Source organism: Chelonoidis abingdonii, chromosome 17 (genome assembly GCF_003597395.2).
Source record: "Chelonoidis abingdonii isolate Lonesome George chromosome 17, CheloAbing_2.0, whole genome shotgun sequence".
Taxonomy (NCBI): Eukaryota; Metazoa; Chordata; order Testudines; family Testudinidae; genus Chelonoidis; species Chelonoidis abingdonii.
The window spans coordinates 36,284,076-36,311,966 of NC_133785.1; the positions used below are offsets into that span (position 1 = coordinate 36,284,076).

The window sequence follows — 27,891 nt, forward strand, 5'->3', positions numbered from 1 at the left end:
CTGCTTCAGGACCAGCAAGATATACCCTGGTTCTATATAAAGGTCGCTTATGTCTTGAAAGTACTTTCACTCTTTTATAAGGGCTTAAGCCTTATTGGTTTTGAATCCTTTTTATTACCTACATCGATCTGTTTTCGCTGGCGAGTCGCACCACTAGAAAATGGAGATAAGGCTGAGACTAGGGTGCTGTACCTCACAGCTGACAGTCTTTAGGCGGGATGGGGTCCACACATTAGTGAATTTAGGGAGGGAAGATCTACATGACCAGAAATTGAAGTAGGCAGCAGCACATGCTTTTCCAGTATGCCGGATTGTTACTCTTTTCCTCTCCTATATTTCTTGATGTATCTGCTTTTGGGCGCAGATGGTGACTGTGAATTATCGCCGCCCTTGTACCTTTATTACTTCGTACCTTTGCTCGAGAAGTGCTCTAGTCTTGGATGGGTGAGTTGGTGTTCTGACGGCTTTTCTCTAAAGTTACCTTCCGCCACTCAATCATGACCTCAGAGGTTTCTGTAACTGCGTGTCGCGAGTGCAGGCGAGATGGCTCTAATGGTTTTGGGAACCGCAATAATGTGTGCCGGTATATCTTTGTACCTCGGAGCTCGCGCTGCTGACGTGTGGAGACGTCTTGAATCCATGAATGAAATTCTTTGGTGTTTTAGCGCATGTCCATTTGCGACCTCCACCAGCAGATACAGTAGTGTTATTTTAGCTGCCGGGTTTTCTCAGGTATCGTGTGTCATCCAGTGATAATAGGTAAAGCGTATCATCCTAAGTGACTTGTGCTACTGGGACGGAGACTATCTCGCATTGAGAAGAATGAGATTCACAACCTGTCATGTCAGCCCTATTTGCCAGTTTTCAATCTTGTTGTTATGTATTCCAGAGTAGATGTGGATTAATACAGTACACGAACTGTCGGTTAGTGTTGCGCTGGTGGCATAATCATTGCAAAAGCAATTCGCCATAGCTCTGGATGCTTTTCTTGTATATTAGTGAGCGCTCGAGTTGTCGCTTCTGTCTGCACCTGACTAGCATCTAGTACAAAAGGTTGTCTTTTATCCTTCCATACTCATGCGTAATTAATCTAAATTGTTATTACCTCGGCAGGCGCCTTGCTATTCGCCTGGGCGGAATAACATAAGACGCAGACATGATAAATAATCGGAGAGATCTTCTAGGGCTTAGCTTACAGGATAAAGATACTTAAAACTATATAGGTCAAAATACCTTAATGGGCTAATACCATTGAGGTTAACTGGCTCTATAAGATAGCTACGTTCTTTCGAGCGATGAAATTTTAAGTGAATTGGGTAACCTGAATGACCCCATGTCACAATTAGCTTATATTTTTATACATAATAATAGGTTCATTTAAATTACAGGAGATCAGCTGAGTTAGTGATCTTTTCATTGTCTTTATCTGTCTCAAACGTCCGCGCATCGCTCAGTTTAGAAGGGAGCTAAAGGTTATAGTCGCTGCCACATGGAGACTTTTTCTGGCTGGAATTGTACTCATGACTATATCTGAGTGTGGTATGAAAATAAGGACTATCTATCTGTCATATGTGAAGAATCGTGTGTTGCAGAAGCCAATGGAATGGATTTTCCGCCAATTCTAAAGTGCTACTTTTCCTATGGGATCTGACCGACAAGTTTTTTTAATCTCCGACGCTCAAAACTGCCCACTTCTAGTTTGTTCGACCTTCATTGTCAAGTTTTTCTAATTAAATGCTTTATTGTGTCGTGATAGCTGGCCAATTCTTTCACGCGTGAGGTTTGTGTGTGGTGGAAGCCAGAGCTGGATCTTTTTTCAGCTCATCGCGCCAGGTGTGAAAGGAGATTCATGTGCAAGGCGTGTTGATCTGTCTTTCCATTATCAGTGAATACGTGTGTGGTTAGTCCTGGTTGAGTGGAGCTTCCAGGGCTGCTATCTCCCATCGTTGCAACTTATTACCACTCATAATTCGATAGTGTCACTCTGTGGTAAAAGAAATCCGTCTCATTTCTCGCACATTGGTATCCTGCTGTTCTGTACTTGATGTGCACGCTGGTAACCTGTTTGTCGTGGCCACCAAATCAAACGCCAAGATGGGTTTCTGACTGGGTATAGGTACAATATTATTCCATGGAACAGTAACGCTGATGATGTGTTACAGATTGTTTCTAGTTAGAACTGTTCGTCTTGCTAGAAAAATGTCCGCTTTGTCTTCAGGCGGCCCCACAGAAGGTAATACATCGTCTTCTTTACACCTCACGGTTCTCCGCGCAGCTCTGGGGTAGGCATATTTCTGGTTTAACAGGTGTAGAAGGAATATCTCTAAATCCCTCTGGCAGACTCGTCCTTTTATTACAATGTCACCGTGGGCGTGTTCTCTGTACCTGGCTCTGGCAATTGCTCTTGCTCGTGTAGTGAGATTTTGGCCTTGATTTACTTGTCGTTTTTGCTCGCACTCCTCGCGAATGTTTGCAATTTTTATCTGCTCAACTCTCTCTCCTCTCGTCCTCCGTCTTTTGTGGCTGACCTTTAGGCATGGTTTACTATGGTCCCTCTTACAGTACTTGCTCGCTCCTTGCTTAGATACTAGCGCCCAGACACAACCTGTCCATTCGTATTAGTCTCTCTGACCTATTTTGTACACTCATCAGTAAATGGAGTAGAATTGGATATATAACCTGCTGAAAGATTTTTTACAAAGCAAATATTGGGCATTGACGTCACTTGGGACTGAGTTCAATCCTGCCGTTTATTGGTAATAAAAAATAGAGTCAGTCTGGACAGAATAGGATAATAGTGTACTTTATATTTACGAGCAAGTAGATATCTTCTTTCTCTCTCACTATGTTTCGATAATGTCTAGCCTTGGTTTTTCAGGTCTGCTCTCTCAGTTTTTCCCAGTGTCAGGGAGTTTCGCTCTTGCTCCAGTTTACAGACATGGCTGTATCGTTGTGTTCGTGCTATAGCCGAACTCGACTACCTAGAGGTTCCCTTCTCAGCGTTGGGCTCGGTCGACGAATTTTGGGTTGGGGTTTAAACTTTAGGCATACACATTTGAATCTGGCCTTTATTTTAGTTAATTGAAGCCTGTATCTCTAGGTATGAATAGTGGTTGGGTTCTTCAATCTATCTAATGAACTGATACAACGGCCATGATCAGTGCTGCTTTCTAACAGGAAGGTGATCTGATTTATCCAACAGATATCCTGAGCACAGCTTCGCTTTTTAGTAAAGCAGCAAGAGTCCTTGGCACTTTATCGACTCACAGATGCATTTGGCTGGGCTTTCGTTGGGTGATCCACTTCGTTCGTCATGCATCTGATGAAGTGGGTGTTTCGCACGAAAGCTCATGCTCCATATGTCTGTGTCTAAGGGTCCGTCTACATGCGGGTTATTCCATTTTAATAAACGTGTTTATAAAAGATTGTATAATTGAGTGCACAGGACACACTAAGACATTTAATTCAGCGGTTGTGCGTCATGGTCAAGGTAGCGTTCGATTTCCGGAGCGTTGATGTGGTAACTAATCAGTAGCTATCTCATTGTTCCCGCTTGGTCTCCCCGCTTAGAATTCTGGGGTTGAGAGCGTGCCTGATGGGCAATCTTTTTCGGAGTGGTGGGTTTGTCACTCATTCTTCCTCCAGGACGCGCGCGCAATCATTTCGCACCCTTCTTTCCTGGTGCCTGGCTGATGCCATGCACGACCTGAACTTGTTCGCTTTTTTTTTTTTTCAGTATCTTATTGTACTAGGTGCGCGGACAGGGCGATACTCCAGCACTACCAGCGATTCATTTGCTTTTGCATGATGCAGAGTACGGTTATATCAGTCCTTCTGTACTGTCTGTGCTGTGTATTGGCAATGAGTGACGCGTTATCTGTCTTCTGTACTGTTGTGCCTGATGGAGTGCCCTGGCTGAGATGGCGGGGGCGAAAGCAACTGGGGATGATTCCAAGTCATCCCTCCTTTATGGTTTCCTAAAATAGAGTCAGTCCTGCCTTCTTAAGGACAGTATGTACTACAGAACCAGTTGTATCAGGAGCAGATGTTCGTGTCAGATCCTGCAAATGATGAGCTACTGCATTCACGGGGGGGTGTCCTGCACAACCCACCATTGCTTTCCTCTCCCCAACCTTCTTGGGCTACCGTACGGCAGTGTCCCACATTGTGTCATGAAAGTAATAAGAATGCGGAATAAGAAACAGAGACTGAGGGGAGGCAGCCTCCAGTTGCTATGGCGTCCAGGCGGACTTAGCGGTGCGGGGGAGAAGAAGCCCAGATTGCACTCCTTGACAGTCAGGCGGACAGAATCCTTTTCTTTCACGAAAGGGAGGGTGATGGACTGAGCCTTGTGATGAGCAGTTACCAGCCGTTCTGTCATCTAATGGGAATGGACCGGGAGTCTTCTATTTTTACCCCAGGTGCCCCAGCCGACCTCACCTGAGGCCAGCGGAGGCACTCACAGGTTGATACAGGAGAGTTACCAGTCTACTGCACTTGCCCCCAGGCCGTGGGAGAGAGCGCGTACCGTGCTTCACTGCTGCAGCATCGCGTCTACCCGCAGCATGGTAGACAATAGGGTGACTCTGAAGAGTCAGAACAAAATTTTTTCCCTTTTCTTTCACAGTTGGGAGGTGGGAGTAATTGACGAGTATTCCTGAACCACGACGGGCACTGTGTTTGAACCACAGGCATTGGGCGCTCGCAAGAATGCACAAATCTTTTTGGAGATGCGGTGGACTGTGGGATAGCTGGAGTCCTCGAGTTCCCTCCTCCCTCCATGCGATCCTTTGAGTTCTTTGGCATTCGTCAATTGTCACGAAGCACTGTTGCTGGGAGATTTTTTTTCAATGCTTTGGCTTATCGTTCTTCTTTGTCTGTAATGGAGCTGTGATAGACGATTTGTTTCCCATACGCGATCGTCCGTCATCTCCGCACGGTCCATGTGGAGCTCTTTTGGATTTTGGCGCATTGCACTTGTGATCAGAGCTCCGCTGGCAAACAGGAATGAAAATCTAATTTCGTGGGCTTTTCCTGTTTACCTGCCCGCTGCATCCGAGTTCAGATTGCTGTCCAGAGCGGTCAGTGCTGCACTCTGGGATGCCGCCCGGAGGCCAATAACGTTGATTTCCGTCCACATGAACCCTAATCCGAGTTATCACTATCGAATTTAGCGCTACTCCTCTCATCTGGGAGGAGTTCCGAAATCGATTTAAGGAGCCATTTAACTCGATATTAATGACAACGTCGTGTGAACGGGTACAGCGTTAAATCGGTATATCAGCCATTAAACCGATTTAAAGTCGCAGTGTAGACCTGGCCTTATACTGCTTTATCTACACTAGAGATTAACCAGGTGTTAGCTAACACCTTGTAACAACACACTTTTAAATCCTAGCCAAGACATGGCCACAGACTTTTCTGCAGCAGGTCTAATGTACAGGTGCCTTTAGAACACTTGTAGCAAATTTGTGTGTAAATGCTTGTCATGCCAAGGATCAGCACACACACACTCTCCAGGGATGATCAGGCTCTTAGCTCTCCTCCTTCTTTGGGAAAAAGTTTCCAGGTGACCTGAAACTAACTGACCAACAAGCTCTCCAGAGCTATCCTGCATGACAGACACCATGTCAATGGTTACTGTGCTAGCATGAAAAGGAATGAACTTGGCAGTTGTCAGTACACCTGCCATCTACTTGACGTGCCTCCTGACATCCTGAGTGCAGGTTTGATAGCATCGATTTACCACAAAGTGTTCCCTTCTCACACACGTGCCACTGAAACTTGTTCCTGTAGTCCTCTTGTTCTCCAGAATAAATTGGCACCAGACTGGTTTAGCCTTTTGAAGTAACAGTATTCATGGGAATGCAGTCCTTTTTGTTCTCAAGGCGCTGGGCAAACATTAACTGGTCAATGCTAACAGCACCTGTGAGGCAAGTCAGCAGGAATCATGGGCGTGATTCTCTGCTGCCTGCAGGAGACCCTGAACACAGCACATAGCAGGAGGACCAACATGGCACCAGTTCTGACGTCTGGGTTCTCTGGCCTAGTGCAGGTGAGAGCATCCTGGGGGCTGCTCCAACTTGTGCCAGCTGACAACAGTATCTAAGGGAGCGTGCGCCCTCTGAACAGCACGTTCCACCCATGCTTCCTCTCCATTTCCTGACACGCCCCCTGTGGTAGGGGCTGTGAGACAAGTGGAGTAGATGCTGTTAATTCTTCATCTGTGCCCACTAGGGTCTCCCCCCACACTGAGGGTACCTCCAGCAGGGAAACTAGGGCCGGACTCTGTCCCTTTGTTTACAGGGGACAGAATAGGTCAGAGAACCTCTTTCATTACCTCCATTTCCCAAACAAGGAAACCAAGCCATGGCACTGGTCAGCTGCACTTCTTATGGACACTGGATAATTTTCCTAGTGTGGCCAAGGCTGGGGAGGTTAAGTAACTTGTCCAAGGGCACACAGTGAATCATTGTCATACACGGGATTAGACCACTTCCTTGGCCAGTGGTCGTCCCCTAGAGCATGCGGCCTTTCTAATAATTTTTTCCACCCTGTAGTAGGAGGAGGTGTTCTGTCTTTTCTCAGGCTTCCAGAAAAATAGCATCCAAGAATAATCATTTCAACTGTGGCGGACAGTCTCTACTTCCAAAAAAATCACAGAGCCACAGGACAGCTCAATCCCCACTCTGAGAATGTCTCTGAACTCCGTTGCGTCTCAGCAGGACTGTTGATATTTGAAGATACACTGGCACAAATTACATATTTCTTCTCAAAGTTCTCTGAAAATTGCTCTTCACATGGCTCTGTCTGCTTTACCTATAGGCTTATACCTGGAAGTCCTGTTGGTCCCTTTCCCCCCTAAGGCTGGACAGTGAATAGGATGGCTTCAACAATTTCCAACTCACTTTTCCTGCTAACAGATACAATACCAATGACAAAACTACCCAGAGTGAGACTTTATGGAACAGGACACTCAAAGGAGACTGCAACAGATGGCTTAGAGAATTAAAATGTTTTCCTCATTTAGTAGAAGCTAAATTACTGAAGGCTAATGACTAAGGATGTTCACCACCTTACTGTTCTTGGATTTTAATTATCTTAAAAAGCCTGGGAAAAGAGAACCCCTAATTTTCCATCTAAGAGTGTCATTACTCTGAGCCTCTTTTGAAAGGTTTAAGTTGTCTTAGCTCTCCAGTGCATTCTTCGGGATTGGCTCATGAATAAAACAGAGCCGTAATTGCAGTGACGCAGCCAAAACACACATAATCAATGCTCATTATCCCATCAATTAACACACTAAAATTAAACAAGAGTTAGGGTTTAGTAATCTGCCATCAATTAAAAAAACAAACAAAAAAAAAATCTTTCTCATGGCGAAGCGATAATTCGCTTTGTCATCTCCATAAAACAAAGCATCAAATATTTTACAGCTTAGTTAATGTGCAAGAAGTTAAGAACATTTGATTTTAGAGTCCAGGGCAAAAATGTGGATGGAAAAGGGAAACCTGATGCAAGGATCTCAACTGCAACAAGCATTGAGAGGTCTGGAGAGCAAAGGCAGCCCTTTTTGTAATGTGTAGATCTGACTATAAGTACCTCAAGGACCCTCATGTGTATTACCTTGGCTCCCCAGTCCTCAGGATGATCTGAACTCTAGCAGTGACTTCCTTGTCGGGTGAGAAATGAGTTGAAACAGACATGAGATATGTTATCTCGGTAGAAGGTATCAATAAGCATGTGCACCTTTTGAACAGGAGTTTTAGGGTGTAACTGACAGAGTAGCACAAAGGGTGAAATTCGCCCCTGTGCACAAGGCCTCCTATGCAACACCTCAAAACAGTGCTGAAGTTAGGGTTGCCAAGCCTCTAGGATTGTCCTAGAGTCTTCAGGAATTAAAGATGAATCTTTAATTGAAGGTTATGTCATGTGATGAAACCTCTAGGAATACGTCCAATGAAAACTGGCAGTCCTAGTTGAAGTGGGATATAAAGGGCTAGCCCCTGCCTGGAGGTGAATTTCACCCCAGATATGCAATAACAGACCCCCAGAACACAACTCTGATATGCACCACTTCTTGCTACTCATTCCCTGACCTGCATGGCTTCATGACAGGTTTTTTCATGACCTCTACTTGTCATATTTGCACGTGAATGGGCTGTTCCCATATGCTGATCATGCATTGACGTATGCTCCCAATGTACCCAGTGCAAACCATGCCACATGCAAACCAAAGAAAAAAGAAAAGCATGTAATAACTCCTGTGATTCTCCCTCTACTTCTCCTGCTTACTCATCTTCCTCTGTCTCAGAGCAAGCAGGGCCCAAGTGAGCAGTGTCAAAATGCTGCTTTCTACTTCCACTGGACCCCAAACCTGAGACTGATTCACCCACTGAACTCTGTTTTCCCCCATAATCACAGCCCCTCTCAAATTCAGGTAAAGTGTAGGGGGGAGGGGTGTGCACCCACCCACAGCTGCTGCCTCATTTGGCCTGGGAGGGCTTCTCCGCCACCTGACATAGGCCAGTCAACACCGCACTGGCTTGCATGTGACCAAATTGGCCCTGTATCAGTCTGACAATGGATGGTGTGCCACCAACCTCTGAGCTCACCTTTCCCAGGTATTTGGTCCAGCTCTTCTACCATGCTGTCTCTAAAGGTAGCCAATGCCAGTCAGATGAAAAATCTCTATAATGCAGCAACTGTGCCATGCTGTATTTGGGTAAAAAATCCATTCCTGCATGGCGCAAGCAATCAATTCATATTCTGCAGCATGAGATTTAATTACTCTTAGTTTGCATCGAGTAGCTGCAAATGTTGTTAGGGCTCATGGCACTTTCCACCTCTACTTAAAATTCAGCCAGAAGTAGGTGATATTTTGTAAACACATAGCTGAAACACACAGATAAACAACTGAAAGAGAGTGACTCTGTGGCCCGGGCATGAAATATCAGGTTTTTTTCCATCTATCATGTCTGTGATTCTGTGTTAAGGATATATATATATTATATATGAAAACTTAAATATTGAAGAGAAAACACAAATCTTTTTTAAATGATCAGATTTCACACGATTAGGCAACTTTCTGTTCGTGAATGTTTTGTTCAGGCTTTAAACCCAGATATATATACACACCCCCATACGGCAAGTAAGAATAGATTTTTGTACATATACACATTGTTCTGTTTTACATATCTATCTTGATTTCTAACTAGAATGTGCAAATCATTCATTATTATTGACTGGACAAGTTTTAGCAGATTTCACATGCCCACAATGATGGACACACAAACAGGTGACTGCATAAATTATTCACACAATCATTTAAATTAATTGCAACTGCAAAAGACCAGGCTATGAAGTTTCTTCTTGGCATTCTCCCAAAAGTGTTTCCTTTTTTATACACTAAAGCATTCCAAAGCTTCCCGTTGGTTTACATTTCTAATACAATACGTACCGTGTCATTAGATTACTGGCTTCTATGGCGATGGACTCAACAGTACCCATAAACATGCGTGGGCATGCCCAGGTTTGGGAGGCAGTATGTTTGGAGTGAAGACTAACAGCTTAGTAGATACCATTACAGCTACCACTAAAATGTAAAGCCCAAACAAGCATAATGGATTTGGCAGAGTTACTCTTTCCCTAATGCCTTCAGACTTTCCAGCCCTGACATCTTTTCAATTAAACCATTGTTGTGTAGTGTTATGGGAGCAGAAATGTTGCTAAATTGCACTCAAGAAGGTAATAAATATATTAGGGTTTTTGGTAAGGGGAAATTCTCATTCATTCTCATATGAACAAATGAATTCTATTAGTATGAATGATTAAAAATGATTTTAATAATAATTGTTGTGGCTATTGAAAATAATCTTCCTTCCTTTCACTACTAAAATAAATACAAGGATATAACATTATTTTGCTTAGGTCATCTCTTGGGTTGATGCTTGTAAATACTTATTTACAGGTGTCAAAGTCGATGTCTCTTATGTAGGTCCAAGTCTTCCTGAAGTTTGTGTAGTTTTCTAGATAGGGTGTCCAGGTGTCCAGTTTTCAATCAAAACACCAGTTTGAAAAGGGACCCTGGAGGCTCCGGTCATCACTGCTGGCCGGGCCATTAAATGTCCAGTTGGCATGGGGCTGGCAGGCTCCCTACTTGGCTTTGTGCAGCTCCCTGGAAACGGTGACACATCCCTGTGTCCCCTAGACAGAGGCATTACCAGGGGTCCCCCCATGCTGCCCCTGCCCTGAACGCCAGCTCTGCAGCTCTCATTGGGTGGGAACTCCCCCTCACATGCCAACCCCCTGCTCCAGCTTGGATCCCCCTCCCACACCCTGAACCCCTCATTTCTGGCCCCACCCTGGAGTCCGCACCCCCAGCCAGAGCCCTCACTCCCTCCTGCACCCCACCTCTCTGCCCCAACCTGGTGAAAATGAGTGAGTGGGGGTGGGGGAGAGCAAGCGAGAGGGAGGTGGGATGAAGTGAGGGGGGTGGGGCCTCAGAGAAGGGGCGGAGCAGGGGCAGGGCCTCGGGGAAGGGGTGGGGCAGGGGGTGAGGCAAGGGTGTATCGTTTTGTGTGATTAGAAAGTTGGCAACCCTCTTTCTATAGCATTCTTTTTATACATTTACCAAACATTTGATCAACAGATTTTTTTAAAATGGAATTAAAAAAAAATTCTAGTGGAAACTGTTTTGATAAAACAAAATTCTCCTGCATGGTTTGCGACCCAAGTGTTGCAGCCAAAGCATGCGAAGCTGAAAGTGATATTGACCAGAGCAGCTACACTTAATGATTCTACTACTCTACACTTTGAAATACGTTACATAGCCTTAAAATTGGAAAACCATTAGAAGTAGATCTTTAAGTGCACCCATTATATAAAAACTGCTTCACTTATCCCAATGATCTAGTATATGTCTTTAATCCCTTCACCAGTGTGTACATCTACCCCTCCCCTTTGGTGAATGGAATCAGAACTGCTAAATTATTTGTGAATTTTCTCATGTTCTGCTTGCTGGCCTAAAAGGAGGACGCAGGACCCAATTCTGCGAGCACTAATGGTGATTTGCCTTTCACCCATGTGGTTGAGCCCTCTGTTACTAGACCAAACAATCCAGAGGCCTGTCCCCAGTCTGCATACGTGTAATTTAGCTGATGATCATTGCATCTATATGTACATAGTCACAGCTTGTTACACTCCCAGTGGCAGCAATTCACTAAAGTCTATATCCACTGCCTTTCTGGTTTCCCTTGGAATCAAGCACAGAACAACTGGAATCAGAGCTTTGATCAGGTACAGTCTGAGCCCAGCTATGGGGATCCGTTCTTGGTTGGAACCTTAATCTGTTCTGGATTTTTAACATGTGTTCGATCAGCACATGCTAGTTAATTTCAAAGGGAATCTACACATGTGGGAAATTCTCACTGACATCAATGAATGCTATTCAGCAGGAGAATGGACACCCTTTTAATAACCAGATTCTGCAAACACATACATACATAACTTTGCACGTGAGTGGTCTTACTGAATGCACTCATTCACCTTAGCTACCACAGCCTGGAAATTAATGATTGAAGTCTCATGACTGTATTAATGTAGTTGTGTGTAGTGGCCTAAAGAAGTGGTTTCTGAGTTGATTTTGGGAATAGCAAGTGCATTGTTGAAAGGTTTGCCATTTTCTTCCATCCATCATGAACAGACACATTATATATCTCCATTGCAATGATCACTCTTCCGCATAAACCATCTTCCCTTCTGATTGAAACATGCCCTTTCTGAAGTCATGCAACTCAAACGTGGCAGTCAAATCCTGGTAGGATGGAGTCATGGTGAGCATGCGTCTCTCTTAGAAGTGACAGTTTGCTGTGGGCTGAAATACTCTTCTAATGTTCTTTGGTTCTCTTCTATAATCTGGTTAACTCCAGGTCTTCCACATTTGTTCCATGCTTGTTCTCACTTCCCAAGCATAACGGTACTCCAATATTTACCTTTTCTGAAAGTATTCTGGTGGCCTTTGTGAGGGGGACCACTTCACCCAAGGGCAATAGAAATGATTGCGCCACCTGAGACAACCGGTGGGGCTGTGCATTAGGAATCAGGCCTGTTTGGGATTAGGGGAGAATCACAAAGTGTATCAGTTGAGCACCTTTACCCCACACAATCCTCCCTGAATTCGCTCTTCAGAAATATGCATGTGCAGTTCTGAGAGTGGAATTTAGCTCTGTGGTCATTAATGATTCAAATATTAATGAATCCAACTGCAGAAGACAAATCAGGTGAAATGTCATTTTGAAAAGCTATTAGAATCGGTCTCTGTCTGTGGGGAAAAGTCATTTCTCATTTCAAGTCCAGACACCTTTCAGAATATGGCATATCACTTTGGACCAAATTCTGCTCCGTAACCCGTGGTTGTGGAGGGCTCTGACCTATGGAGCTGGTGTAGAATCCTAATGAATTCAGGCACCACACTCCCTCAGGCTCATTTGAAAATATCAGGTGTAAGGTGTAAATGCACACACCACTCTTGACAAGTATTCCCCATACCACTAAAACTGAATGGTGATGCACTGAAAACGTTACATGAGATGTCTAGTTCAGATAAGGAATGATGGGTCAAGCTGCTGTCGATATTAATATTGAAATGTAGCTTATTCCTGATGTTGGCTCAGTGTTTCCTCAAAGGAAGGAATAAAATATACGTTAGGGGAACGTGTAAGTTAAGGAGCACATCAGTTCCAGAGAGAGACTTTTGAATCAAAATGGTTTAAAAGAAGTAGACTGAAGGACTTAAAGGCTCATGACACAGTGGACTACAGAACCACTAGATAGGTATACAATGAAAGGGAAATACATCTGAGTCTGCTTCATGTCTATTATGTTTTTCTAAATCTCTAATATTAACCGTGGTGCTCTGGAGATACTACATGTGGCAGAATGAAGAGAGATGTGATGAATGTTGCATGCAATGGCTGCTTTCATCAATCCATCAGAGACTTCGCCAGGCATAAACAGATCTCAGCTTTAAACAACTCTTTTTAATTCATAGGATATGCAAATTGGAAATAATTAGGCTACTTAGGTCAAACGCTCACAAGATGAATGAACCTCAGCATCTCCTTGCGTATTGCTTGTTACCAAACCTTTATGATTTATCACAGGCCAACTCCGTGCCAAGCAGGAGACAAGATATAAACACTGATCTGCAGAGACTTATGGGAAGAAAGAAAATATCCAACCAGGCTTATGGGCTGCCCTGCGAATGCAACAGGCACAGTTGCCCTCCTGGTTTTTTTTACTGTTCTGGGAAGTAAATTCCATGTCTCTGCCAGATCTCAATATAATATGGGAGGGGGTTGGAGCCAAGCCTCTGCTCCCTCCTCCCTCCAGACCAACCGTACTAGGGAGGGGAATGTAGCAGCTTTGCATAAGCTGCTACCCCGGGCATGCCAGAAGCAGTGGTACTATGTACCCACCCACAGACTGTGTCCCTAAAGGGCAGCAAAAGGCCATTGGAGCCTTGTTCTCTCTTTGCTTAGCTTTACAGTTGGTGGACAATATAAATATTGGAGAATTTGCATGGGAAGGACAGGCCTTGTCCAGACAGGGATTTTAGCCACCCGGATTCAATGGAGTTACTGCGGATTTATACCCACCACAATGAAGAGCAAAAATCAGGCCTTATACATAGATTCCAAGGCCAGAAAGGACCATTGTGATCATCTAGACCAGGGGTAGGCAACCTATGGCACGCGTGCCGAAGGCGGCATGCGAACTGATTTTCAGTGGCACTCGTGCTGCCGGGGTCCTGGCCACCAGTCTGGGGGGCTCTGCATTTTAATTTAATTTTAAGTGAAGCTTCGTAAACATTTAAAAAACTGTATTTACTTTACATATAACAATAGTTTAGTTATACATTATAGACTTATAGAAAGAGACCTTCTAAAAACGTTAAAATGTATTACTGGCACGCCAAATCTTAAATTAGAGTGAATAAATGAAGACTCGGCACACCTCTTCAGAAAGGTTGCCGACCTCTGATCTAGACTGATCTCCTATATAACGCAGGCCAGGGAACTGCCCCAAAGTCATTCCTAGAGCAGATCGTTTAGAAAAAACATCCCATCTTGATTAAAAAAATGGTCAGCGATGGAGAATCCACCATGACCCTTGGGAAGCTGTTTCAGTTGTTAATTACTTTCACTGCCTTATTTCCAGTCTGAATAGTATAGCTTTACCTTCCAGCCACTGGACTTCATTAGCCTCTCTCTGCTAGATTGATGAGCCCATTAGTAAATATCCATTTCCCATGTAGATACTTACGAGGGGCAACTCGATCACAGTCTGTGTGTTATCTCCTTACAACTCCTGCATTGCATGTCCTGCTGCTCCAGCGTAAACCAGGCCTGCACTCGAAGTCTGTGCTGAAATCCTGGCATAGACAGAGCCTCAGGAATCCGCAATCTCTGGGTCTGCTCCCCATGCTCCAGGCCCCACAGCTCCCACTGTCTATGAGGGCTGGAAATAGGGCCAGCCCAGTGTGAGGCAGGGGAGATGCCCATCGCTCCCCAGCTGGAGGACTAATGCACCCAGGGGTTACTCTCTGCAGCTCTCCTTTTGCTGGGATAGCCTGCTGTTTAAGCGGATGTGTGTGGGGGGGAAGGGAGCAGCTCTGGAAGGCAGCGAGCTGGGCACAGCCGCAGGGCGCTCAGGGGCAAGTATCGAGGCACACACGTGTCTTTGGGCTTGAGGAGCACATGAAGCTTCAGGACACAATCACTGCCAGCTACCTGGGAGGAAAAGGAGTGTGTGGGGAGGGAAGGGGATAGCAGCCTCCACTGATTGTAGATCTAGTAATACCAACACATCTAACCGCTAGGATAGCGGAGAAATGAGCTACAACGAGAAATACCCGGGAAAGATTACAAATGAGCAGGAAGGACTGTCCTGAACATCAAGGGACATATATGCTTCAAGGTTGACCTAGTTATTTAACTAATTAGCAGATATGCCCACTAATAGCGCAGTGGGAAAGAAAGCCACCTGCCAGCAGCACACAGGACTTTGGAGAGGAAGCTGCAGTTTACAAAGCCATTATTAGCCTTACATCAGGAAACACCAAACTCAGTATTTTTCCTCCTGATGCTCCCCTGTGATGTAATCGGCCCTGTACCATGACTTTCACACAAAAGGAACGTTCCTGCATATTCTCCAGCTGTTACATATACAAACACATGCATGGATTTTTGTTTTCATTTTTGCAGTTGCTACGTTATCTTCATCAGAGGAGTTAGAGAGGGAGAAAACTTGCTGGACCTTCTAACCCACATGCCTGCCCGTGAAACTATAGTCACCAGGCAGACGATGTATCAGACACCAATCAGCTCATTACTGCTAAACACTACTAAAGAGCCTGTATATCCTACTCCTTCCTTGAATATATTACTGGATAAGTTCTTTTTTGAGAATGGGTATGTTGCTTGGCTCTATTACTAAGTCATTCCCTCAGTTCTGTTTTTCAGATGAAAATGTTTGCTTAAACTTGAAACTTAATAATGATGCCTAGCTCTTACATGGCACTTTCATCCACAGATCTCAAAGCATGTTATAGAGGTTAGTATTATCCCTATTTTACAGATGGGGAAACTGAGGCACAAAGAGGGGACGTGCCTTCCTTAAGGCCACCTCTCAGACTAGGCACAGAGCTGGGAACAGAACCCAGATCTCTTGAGTCCCAGGTCAGTGTTCTAGCCACTAGGCAATGCTGCCTCCCATTTGTGCAGGCAAATAAGAACATAACGGCCATACTGAGTCAGAACAAAGGTCCATCTAGTCCAGTAGCCTGTCTTCCGACAGTGGCCAATGACAGATGTCCCAGACGGAATGAACAGAACAGGGAATCATCAAGTGATCCATCCCCTGTCGCCCATTCCCAGCTTCTGGCAAACAGAGGCTAGAGACACCATTCCTGCCCATCCTCACTAATAGCCATTGATGGACCTATTCTCCATAAACGTGTCTAGTTCTTTTTTGAACCCTATTATAGACTTGGCCTTCACAACATCCTCTGGCAAAGAGTTCCACGGGTTCACTGTGCGTTGTGTGAAGAAATACTTCCTTTTGTTTTTTTTAAACCTGCTGCCTATTAATTTCATTTGGTGGCCCCTAGTTCTTGTGTTATGAGAAGTGAAAAATAACACTTCCTTATTTACTTTCTCCACACTAGTCATGATTTTCTAGATCTCTATCATATCCTCCCTTAGTCATCTCTTTTCAAAGCTGAAAAGTCCCAGTTTTATTAATCTCTCCTCATACAGAAGCCGTTCTATACCCCTAATCATTTTTGTTGCCCTTTTCTGAACCTTTTCCAATTCCAGTATATCTTGTTTGAGATGGGGTGACCACATCTGCACGCAGTAGTCAGGTGTGGGCAAACCATGGAATTATATAGAGGCAATATGGTATTTTCTGTCTTCTTATCTATCCCTTTCTTAATGATTCCCAACGTTCTATTCACTTTTTTGACTGTGGTTGCACGAGTGGATGTTTTCAGAGAACTCTCCAAGATCTTTCTTGAATGGTAACAGCTGATTTGGACCCCATCATTTTGTATGTATAGTTGGGATTATGGTTTCCAATGTGCATTACTTTCCATTTATCAACTCTGAATTTCATCTGCCATTTTGTTGCCTAGTCACCCAGTTTTATGAGATCCTTTTGTAGCTCTTCTCAGTCTGCCTGGGACTTAACTATCTTGAGCAATTTTGTATCATCTGTAAATTTTGCCTCCTCACTGTTTACCCCTTTTTCCAGATCATTTATGAATATGTACAGACCCCTCGGGGACACCACTATTTACCTCTCTCCATTGAAAATTGATCATTGTTTCCTGTCTTTTAACCAGTTCCTGATCCAGGAGAGGACCTTCCCTCTTATACCGTGACAGCTTACTTTGCTTAAGAGCCTTTGATGAGTGACTTTCTAAAAGGATTTCTGAAAATCTAAGCACAGTTAGTCCAAAACACGAGTTGATTATGTTATTCATTTAGAGCCAAATCCTACACTGGGATTTGCAAATGCAGACCCTGACAGTGCTGTCAACTTGAAATTTAATCATGAGTCATGAAAGCCCCAGCTTCTGGTGTGCTGTGCTTATGGGAGAAACTCAGCTTGTATTTAGAAAAGTAAGTTTCTAACCCTCATGGTTTTGGAGAAAAGCTTGAAAACATGATCTGAGCGCCCCCGAAAGGCTCAGAAAAGAGAAGGCAAATAGAAATAACCTCTCTCTCTATATATATTTTAAGCCAATCTCATGGTTTTGGGATCCTGACCCATGATTTTTGAATGCTTGGAGCTGGCATCCTGGTGGAGTCCCATTGTGGTTCACAGGCTGCAAGATTCCTGGATGCTGGGTTGGGATCTGTTACTGTGGAGAAAAAAAAATGGCCACGTAAAAGAAGAATGCTTTAAATTTAAGGCAGGTCAGAACAGAAAGTCACAAGTCCCTAGAGAAAGTCTCTCCCCCAGTTCAAGAAACCGGGAGGCACCAAACGAAAGGGGCAAAGCTGGAAGATAAGGATCCCCCTCCCGCTGCAGTTCTTTGTTTTGTTCTGGACAATTAAACAACACAGTACTGATGTATTAATACTTGGAGAGAGAGAGAGACAAACACACAGAAATTGGACTGTATATGTTAAAATTGGGAATTTTTATCTTGTGACACTGACTTACCTACCAGAAATGAATCACGTCTCCAAATATATGTCTGTACAATCCTTGTAAAAATCTTGGAAAATACTCAAAAGGAGGATTACAAGGTCAAAACATAGTTGTTAAAATATTATCAACTTTTTGGTTTAGCGCAGGCTTATTTTACACTGTTATAATATCATCATACTCTTCAAATGTACATTGTATGCAATAACTTTATTAGGGTCAAATAGATATCACAATATAGATCCATCCACTGAGGAGCCATAAATTGATTACAACAATCATATAAGACTATGTTGTTTTATGCTAAGATGCTTTACATTACAGCTCATACAATATTATAGACGGATACACTTTTATTTAGAAATGCAGATGATCAGTTTCAATTATGATGCTGTGTTTCAGGCTTCAAACTGAGTAAGAAAAGAGAATTTAAGGTGACCTTTTTGGCTACGCAGAATCCCATGTACTGTAAGAAGCAAAGTCCAAATCCTCAGTGAAGCGATGCCAATTTACACCTGCTAGGAATCTGGCCTTTATATATTTTAAGATGAGTTTTTTTAGATTTTGCCATCTTCCTAATATTTCCTGATAGCACCAAAACTGTTATTCAAAACCAGCATTCACCACAATGATGGAACCGAACTGTCATTTAATGATTTTCAAATAGCATAGATGGAAATATTTCCATCCGGAATAAAGGAATAATTACGCTTTATAATATTGACTAACAATGGTCTATGTCCTTGCCATGTTCTGTTAAAATTACACATGCGACGTGGCATATTTTTCACATGGTTTTGGTTACTGATATCTGCACCTCTGTTATCCTAATTAAATAAATACCTTTGTAAACATATAACACAGTTACTTGGTCCTTAGTTTTCACAGCTCACATTAAAAGTTTCACAAAACATCAATAGAAATAGTGATTTATAGACTGAATACTTAGCTTAGTTAACGGAAATAAACATCGGTCAGGTACTGTTTATGCTACTGAATGCTCTTTCAAGGAAAAACATTTTAGTTACAAAGCATTCAGAACTTGGCTAAGCCATATATCCAACTCTGCAAAATATATAAAATATACATACATTTTCTTAAACATACATTTAATTAAAAAAAGTAGTGGCAGAAATTGAAAAATTCCATATACAGGGTCCAAAACATTCTGTTGGTGTGAAACTGCTTATTCATGCACTAAGTCACATGGGAACTGGTTAATTAAAATAATAATCAAAAAAATCCTCTGGAAAAAATATACTAAGAACAAATGCTCTAAAGCGTCACAAACAGGCAGTCTTGAAAATTTGGGAACAATGTTACATGCATTGTGATATACTGAATAATCTTTAGAAATCAGAATAAAACATTTCTGTTTTTCACCAAAATGCAGAAGAAAAATTCCATTCTACTTCATTATGTTATGCATATTACATACTACAGACTTGAGGCTACAAAATGCTTCTACCATTTTAGTACACATACAAACTACCATAAGTTATCTATACAATACATACAACAATACTTACTCCAGTTCATCACCTGTGATGAATATATCACCATCAGTTGTCTAGTGACAAAAATAACAAACTAGCCACCACCATCTGCTTCAATAGGTATCATTAGATCTTTGATTTACATTACATACTCTCATGGAGTATTACTTTATTTAAACTTTCTTTACAAATCTGGTGCCACTGAAACCTAGTGTTGTGACACTGTCTACATATAAGGGGTATAAGAATGCAAACTCTGTGAATGCTAAATTTGATTGGCAAATGAGGTGGGCCCACTTTGACTATAGCTCTGTTGCTGGCCATATTCACCCACCTGGCCATAGTTAGCTTGTTGGCCAAAGCCTGCAGGTTGGTTATATCCTCCAGTTGGGCCATAGTTGTCTTGATTATAGCCACCTTGGTTATAGCTGCTTGATTGTTTCTCCATGGTGTCTGGAGGGTACCTCTGGCCCGAGGAATGCCACCCAGTCTCCTTAAAAACAAACCAAATATTTCCTGCCCAGAGAATAAAGTTCAAGAATCCAAAGACCTAAACAAGAACCAAAGCAATTCATCAGTACAAAGGCCCGACTTTTGTGGCCTAATATATATGTATGTTTAGCTTTATCCAATACACTTCTTTTAATTAAATGAGCCTAGGCTATTTAAAGACAACCCTTCCCAAAAGGCTCAGGAAGCTACATGCTCAGCTGTGAAGCAAGGGTTCCTGCTTAGCCCAAAATAGTAAGGGACAGCAGCTGCAAAGCCCATCTTATTTGCCCAAGTAGCTAAACCAGTTGGAGTTTGAAGGGGATGTTTTTTTTATAGGGAATGGGAGTTGCCAGAGAAAGCCTTGACTATTTTGTTGTGTTGGCGGTTGAAGGTTTTGCTGTTGTCTTTGTAACATTAATTAGTGTTAGAGGCACTCACAATTTGCTGAAACTTAAACTTTTCACAGGAACGGGCCAGTCTGACAACTTTCAATTCTTTTTTAATTTGTCAAAATGTTCCCCCCCACCACCATTTTCTAAATGAACAGTTCTGCTTCTCGCTTTGAAATTCCTTGGCTTAGATATTCAGAGTAAAAATTAAGTCAAAATTGAAACAAAATTTCAGTTGACCCAACCTGAATATGTTTGGACTATCTGTTCATGAACCTTGAGATTTCAACTTTTCAGCTCGATGTGGAGTGAGAAGAAAATGACAAAATCTTGAACATTTTTTATCAGGTCAGGAAGACTGTTTTCCTCCCAGCTCTACTTAAGACAAACACAGAGTGTTTTATTTTTTAACACGTGATGGTAGATTCAAGCTGAAAGCAAACATAACCTTTGCTGCACCCATGAAGCGCAGTGCGAGCATGCACAATACTAATTCTGGTTTTTGTGTGTCTCATTCTGATGCTGCCACTGCGACCATCTTTGTTGGGCTGTGGTGTTCCCTCTGCAGAGCTCATTGCCGCTGAAGAAAATGCATTTGGAGGAGACGGCAATATACAAGCAGAATACCAAATTATAGGTGGGGTGTATGGGAGAGTGCTCTTATGGGCGGTCTGGCTTAGATCCTGCATGGATGGGGATGAGCATTCAGATGGAAAGATAAGCAAAAGCTGGAGTGTCAAAGGAAGGGAAGCTGAAAATAGGTGCACACACTTTCATTGCCTTACAGAAAAAAAAATTAACAGATCTACTTACAACCGAAGTGTTTAAGCTTGACATAACGGGGCTGCGCACAGGCATGCATTTGTTAGACTGCTGTTTGCAAGCCGACATCAGTAATAGCACTTCGTCTGGATCAGTAGCAATCTTTACATCAGACAGTCCCTTTGCCCAAGCAGATGAACCCACCAGCCACAAGAAGGAGAAGACCACTGTCACGATGAAGTCCTGTAAAACCAGATGAGACAAAAGCATTAGATAGATGTGTCTAGGGGGCAGCGAAGCATCAGAGGAAATGTATCAAAAATCAAACTTTAGACTATAGGACAGAAAGAGAACTTTGTATTGCCTGGCAATAATCTGATGGGTCTTAAGCCACAGCCAGAATTTTCAAAAGTGCTCAGTGCCCCCCATTAGGTAGAGACTTTCAAATGAGCACAGATCCGATTTAAGTTTCTAACTAAGTGGCCAGATTTTCAGAAGAGTCCATCCAGCCTGCTGGATGCTGAACTGTCTTGAAAAATCTGTCCCTCAGTGTCACAAAGCAGGCTGCTGGGAGGTGAGTGAATTTGTAAATCTGGCCCTTATTTAGATGTCTAGGTAGGAGGTGAACTCTTGACTGGCTGGCCATGCAAGCAGTTCCACACATGCTTAGCTCAGTTACCATTTGCTGTGTGCTCAGCAGCTCCTTTGCAAAATGCTGTCACTGCGCATCAGTATTTCAGCTGAGTGCCATCTGAAACGGGCTAGACCTTCACTACTACCAGCAGCAAACCAGCCAAACAAAAACATTCCAAGGGCTTGGTTCTGCAAAGTACCACGCACCATTACGTACTACTTCCTACCAATGTGAAGCCCCAAGAGAACGAACTTCAGGGCTTTATGAGTCTAACGAACAACCGAAACTGCGTTGCCCATTCTCTGTTACAGACATGCCTACACACACCTCTCACTTTTTACAGGAACAAGTGACCAACTCTATTGCTACTGTGTGGGTCTTGAGAGGAAAAAAGTGTTATTTTTCAAGCTTTTTATGTCCCGCTAAAACTAAGGAGCCATTCTACTGTCACTCTTCATCCCATCTGTCAGTCTGCAGCAGATGGTTGACGTGTTGCAAGTCTAACGTACCACTCATAACATGATTGTGTCTTGGTGTTCCACCATCTCCCATGCAGGCTGCTTTCCCTCTCTTGCCCTCACCCCCCTCACACACTTTAACATACAAGGGAGGTATGATTGGAAGTGAAAGAATGCAGTACAAAGTGCAGTATGGTGGGCTGACATGCAAAGCATAAGTGATATTTTAAATTTAGAGGAGGGTCATCGCTTCAGTCCCCCCCCTCCTTTTGATGCTGGAAGCCACTTAAATCCATAAGCCACCCTTACAAGAAATAGTGAGGAAGTGATTTCTTCACCCTCACAAACAGGATTAAATTTACTGCACCTCAATAGAATGCCAAAAGCTCGCTACTCTCTTTAGTGGCAAACCTCCCTGACACACAGGGCTGCAGCAGTTAAATGGCCATGCTACGATGCTTTGATTTACACTGACCTTGCTTCTTGCTACCTAGAGGAATTCTCTTGAAGCTTGTGTTACGGAATTGATGACAAATATATCAACACCCAAGGGCTTCATGGTGCAATTCATTTAGACTCAAGGACACCTCCAATGAAAAGATGTTATTCTTTGAAGCCTTAGCAGTAAAAAGACTCCAAATCCTAGCTCCTATGGGTATGGTTTAACGGTGATAGGATATGATGTCGAGACTTGCGCGTGAATTGGATTAAAGTGAGGGAGAGTTGCACGACGTCAACCTCGCTCTCTCTTCTCAGGTCCTATCTGTATCCAGTGGCATGACAAGAGTCGAGACGGCTGGAGATAGGGCAGGGTGCAGTGGATGACCAGGACGCCCACGTGTCTTGTCGTGCTCTTGAGCATTCCACAATGCTTGCTGTCACTGCCTTCCTGACTGTTGAACCAGTTTCCTCAGTCAGCCGGATCCAGCCTTTGCATGCAATGGGTAGACAGGCCCTAACCCACTGAGGGTCTCAGACTCATCGGCTACCCTCACCTGGTTTAGCCCGCCAGTCCAGACGGTTTCCGGAGTGTGGCCACTGTCGCATGCTGACAGCTACTTAGAGCCACAGGTGAGAGCTGGGTGTCAAGTGGGGACCAAAGTGGATGAGTCCTAGGAGTACGACTGCCCCCCCATCAGAGGTACTACTCCTCCCTGACAGCCCCATACACCCTGTCCTGGATGACGGTGAAACACCTGAAGCCTTCCCAGTCACCAACAGCATCAGGCAAGGGTGTGTTTTAGCACCCAGTTTGTTCAGCACGATATTCTCTGCCACTCTGACTGATACCTTTTAACACTGCACTGAAGGAGTAGGCCTGAAGTACAGAACTGATGGGAAACTATTCAATCTGAGGCGATGGCGTGCTATCACCAAGGTGAAGGAAACTGTACTTCGAGACTTTCTCTTTGCTGACGATTGTGCTCTGAATGCTAGTACAGAGCCAGAAATGCAAGCCACTATGGACAAGTTTTCATCTGCATGCAACAACTTCGGTCTCACCATTTACATCAAGAAGACTGAGGTCCTGCACCAGCCAGCTCCCCACGCTCCATACTCAGAACCATCCATCACTGTAAATGGACAGAGACTTAAGGCAGTGGACCACTTCACGTACCTGGGCAGCACCCTTTCCCGAGCAGTATCAATCGATGATGAAGTAAATTGCAGAATTGCTAAAGCCTGCTCTGCATTTGGCCGATTGCGCTCCAACGTCTGGGAACGTCAAGGGATCAGCCTACCAACGAAGCTGAAGGTTTACCGAGCAGTGGTGCTTTCAACTCTGCTGTACACCTGCGAGATGTGGACTGTCTATCGGAGTCATGCACGAAGGCTCAATCACTTCCATATTTCCTGTCTGCGAAAGCTTCTAAAAATCAGATGGCAGGACAAAGTGTTTGATACTGAAGTCCTTACCCGAGCCAGTCTGCTGTCAGTTCACACACTGCTGATGAGAGCCCAGACCAGATGGGCCAGGACATGTCATGAGAATGTCAGACAAGCGCATTCCTGAACAGCTCTTCTACAGAGAACTCACCCAGGGAAAGCGCTCCCATGGAGGACAAAAGAAGCGGTTCAAGGACACGTTGAAGACCTCTTTGAAGTCCCTCGAGATCAACACCACCACATGGGAAACCCTCGCACTGAACCCTCCAGCACGGCGTAGCCTCATTCACACAGGTAGTAATACTTCTGAGGCGAGGCGTACTGCTGAGGCTGAAAGAAATCGTGAGCTGCGCAAGTCCAGAGCTGCCCGCACATCATCGAGAGTGCCATCATATGTCTGCCCGATGCGTGACCGGACATTCCACGCCCGAATCGGACTGATCAGTCATCTTCGGACGCACAGAGCCCGGTCATCCAACGAATGAGTTGTTGAGGTCTTCATCGATAACGATGGATGAACATGATCATGGTTTAACGGCAAATATCTTCCTGAAAAATCATACCTGGGGCTGAAACTGCTGAGATAATTGCTAAATTGACATTTAGCACAATTCACATTTTATTTAGTGAGGTCCAGTCTTACAGGGCCTGGCATGTAATCTAATTGCACACCACCACTGCACATCAAATGTCACATGGGTTCCAATCCAAGCCTTTTTTATTAAGCATAATTTGTTTTTCTTAATTCTGCCAGAATTTTAATACGTGGGAAATTAAATCAAGCTGAAGAAGTCAAGGCTTTTTTTTTTTAATAACACTGGGTAGAAATTTGAGGTGGGTAGAAGCAAATTGAGTGAAACTAACTTGATAATGAAGATTAAGCTTGCTAAGAAAGGAAAGCTTAACAACTGGCAAAGCACTTCATGCAGGTGCCTCCAGCCGGAGACTTTTCAGAGCTATGTAGTGTTCACTATGCATCAGGTGTGTTGGCTAATCCCTTTCCTTTCTCTAATGTCATTTGGAACAAGATTGGACAACGCAGTCAGCTGAAACGTGCTGGATTCCTGGGCTTCAGCTTGTCGAATCCTGTGTGATTGTTCTGCAGCTGCCCTGATGTTTTGGCCCTCTTTCTGAGCACATTACAGTGGAGATAAAGGAGTCATTCCACTGTAATGTGCTCAGAAAGAGGGCCATTGGCCTCAGATTAAATACCTGCCTTGAGTAATGGATGTCTCAGAAAATGACTTTTTTTTTGGTGAACCTCAGGATTAGACTCTATGCTCATTAGAGTCTAGGTCACCTGTGTATTCCTTTAAAAATATTCCTGTCTGTTGAATACTAATCCATCACTTAAATAGATTTTCATTTACATTTGTTCCCCTACTTTTTCATTCCTCAAGATGGACCCAGATTTATATTTAGAATGTGCATGTTGTTTAGGATTTTGAAATAAAACAAAGTTCAGCTGCAGAGTCAAATGTGACTGATGCTTAGAATTATTATTAACAAACAGCTCAGTACATACTGTACACACATATTACATAAAAAAACAACTATGTTAAAAGAACATTATGGTTGCAAAAGGAAGCACCCAAAAGTCAGGAAATGCCAGAATTAAGATTGCTCTTGTCCTCACTTCCCCATCTTCTGCTCCCTCTGCTCCTGTCCCCAAGTCCTGGCTCTCCTTCCAATCCCCACTCCCTCCTACAATCAGCTCTCTCTCCCCTTCCTCTTTTTCTCCCATCTGCATTTGAGTCAGGTAGCTCCCGCCTTCTCTGCCACACTGCCTGGGTGGGGGCCTGCAGTGAGAGAAAAGAGAGACAGGCTCCCTGCTCTCAGTTCCTGTGACGGCTACCACAGAGGCCAGCAGTCAGAGGGAACAATTACAAGGAAAGTCCAGCACAGCCTGGGGCTCGAGCCTGCTCAATGTCTCTGTGAGGATAAGCCCAAGCACCGGGTGGTCAGGATGCAGGAGCGGAGAGGGGATGGAGCATACTTAGTGCAGAAGGAATCTATATAAGATTCCAGGATTGTCATTGGGTGTCGCTCTGAAGCCCAGAATGCCTGTTGAGTCAGTGTGAAGAGATGAAAAGCACTGCAAGCTTGGCCGAGAACAATTTTGTCCAGGTTATCACCTGGGTTATCATCCCCAGGACTCGCAGTCTGTTACTCTCCCATTTTAAGTTATCAGACATTTTGGCTTTACAAATTACATGTGTACATGGTACAGCTACAGTAAGGTATGTATCTATTCTATGCCACGAATACATACAGTAAGGTATGTATCTATTCTATAACTTGGTCCAATGTGGGCATATCTTCAAAGGCGTGACAAAGCACAACCTGACCCCAGGCAGTGCTAGAATATCTCAATAAAATGGCGATATGGGTTTTTTTAACATGGAAAAACAATGTATTTTTCCATAACATCATTCTCAGAAGCAACTGAACCATTAGCGCTGACACTTTTCAAAAAAGTTCAACCTTAGGCAGATGGAAAATTTCAACCTGAATGGTTAAAATTTGGGAGAGTAATAAGTAACTGAAAACAGGGTCTTATAATGGAAACTTCACTGATAGGCATCACTACCTGCACTGTCTTTCGCATCATCATCAGACTGGCAGCAGAGGGAACTGAAATCTTTCGTTATTGGAAATATTTAATCACAATAATGTTTGATTTCTTACTGTTCTCTCCTTCTCAAGAAAATATAAGCTTCAATTAAAGTGTTGTTTATTGAAAACCATAACACACAAATGTGTATATTTGTACAAATAATTTATACTATCTGGGTGATGATTTCTGGGTTGTCACAGTAATAAATATTGCTTTTTCATACTATTTAAAACCTTTAATTACCAAAATATATGTTATATGATTTTCTTGTTCCTGCAAGGAATTAAAATGTTGAATTTGTTCTATTGATACTATCACTCACTCACTCATGCCCGTCACCCCAATGGGGTATGGGCCGCCAACCACAGATCTCCAGAGTCCTCTATCCTGGGCCATTCGCTCTAGCTGGTTCCAGGTATAGCCCATTTTTTTGCTGTCAGCCTGAAGATCGCATCACCAGGTGTTTCTTGGACGGTCTCTTTTCCGCTTGCCTTGGGGGTTCCACCGCAGTGCCTGTCTGGTGATGTTAGTTGGCTGCTTGCGTAGTGTATGTCCTATCCAACCCCACCTTCTCCTTCTGATTTCTTCCTCTGCTGGGAGTTGAGGGGTCCTCTCCAAGAGGTGGATGTTACTGATGGTGTCTGGCCAGCGGATCTGGAGAATCCTTCTGAGGCAGCTATTAATGAAGGTCTGGATCTTCCTGGTGGTTGTTTTGGTTGTCCTCCAGGTTTCAGCTCCATACAGTAGGACTGATTTCACATTGGAGTTGAACAGTCGAATTTTTATTGTCAAAGACAGCTCTCTGGAGCTCCAGATGTTCTTAAGCTGTAAGAAGGCTGCTCTTGCCTTACCAATCCTTACTTTGATGTCTGCGTCTGTGCCACCCTGCTGGTCGATGATGCTACCTAGGTAGGTGAAGGACTGCACTTCTTCCAGGGGGCTTCCATTCAGTTTGACTGGGTCGTTGCTGATGGAATTAATCCTAAGGGTCTTGGTCTTGTCCTTGTGAATGTTGAGGCCAACCTGTGATGACGTGGCTGCCACTGATACTATACTTCATATTAAATTAGGCTTAATGTGATTTGATTCATTGGCAGTGCTCCTATTGTCTATTTCAGGGTTTCTGCCCTTTTTTTAAATTTCAAGTGACACAGCTTTTCTCCCATTTTTCCTATAGAATTTATTTTAAAAATCCTGAAAAAAACAAAAAGCAGCTCCCTGAAGCGTGAAGTTTAAAGGCGGGAGTAATCACAGAATGAACAAATGTTAATTCAAGAGTGAGAGTGAAGTTTAAAAGGGGTGGGGTTTTTTGTTCAAGGTCAGCTTGGGATCAAGGACAAGAACAAAGTGAAGACTGAAATTGTGATCATCTTCTACCTAATGATTCACTGAGGAGCAGGAAAAAATGCATTATAGAAATGGCACTAGGAGTACCCATCCC

At 43.6% G+C, this 27,891-nt stretch overlaps 1 protein-coding gene across 3 annotated transcripts in view; it reads right to left on the minus strand.

Moving 5' to 3' along the window:
* Window positions 1-17,906: 17,906 nt before the first annotated feature.
* The window catches only part of SYNPR (synaptoporin), a 182,530-nt gene continuing 172,545 nt past the window's right edge, over window positions 17,907-27,891 (minus strand). For all 3 annotated transcript variants that reach the window (XM_032801034.2, XM_032801036.2, XM_032801037.2), the window contains 2 exons: window positions 20,906-21,097; window positions 17,907-19,761 (listed from right to left, as the gene is read on the minus strand). In XM_032801034.2, coding sequence (XP_032656925.1) covers window positions 19,477-19,761; window positions 20,906-21,097 — 477 coding nt within the window. In that variant the 3' untranslated portion in view covers window positions 17,907-19,476. The remainder of the gene's footprint in view (window positions 19,762-20,905; window positions 21,098-27,891) is intronic.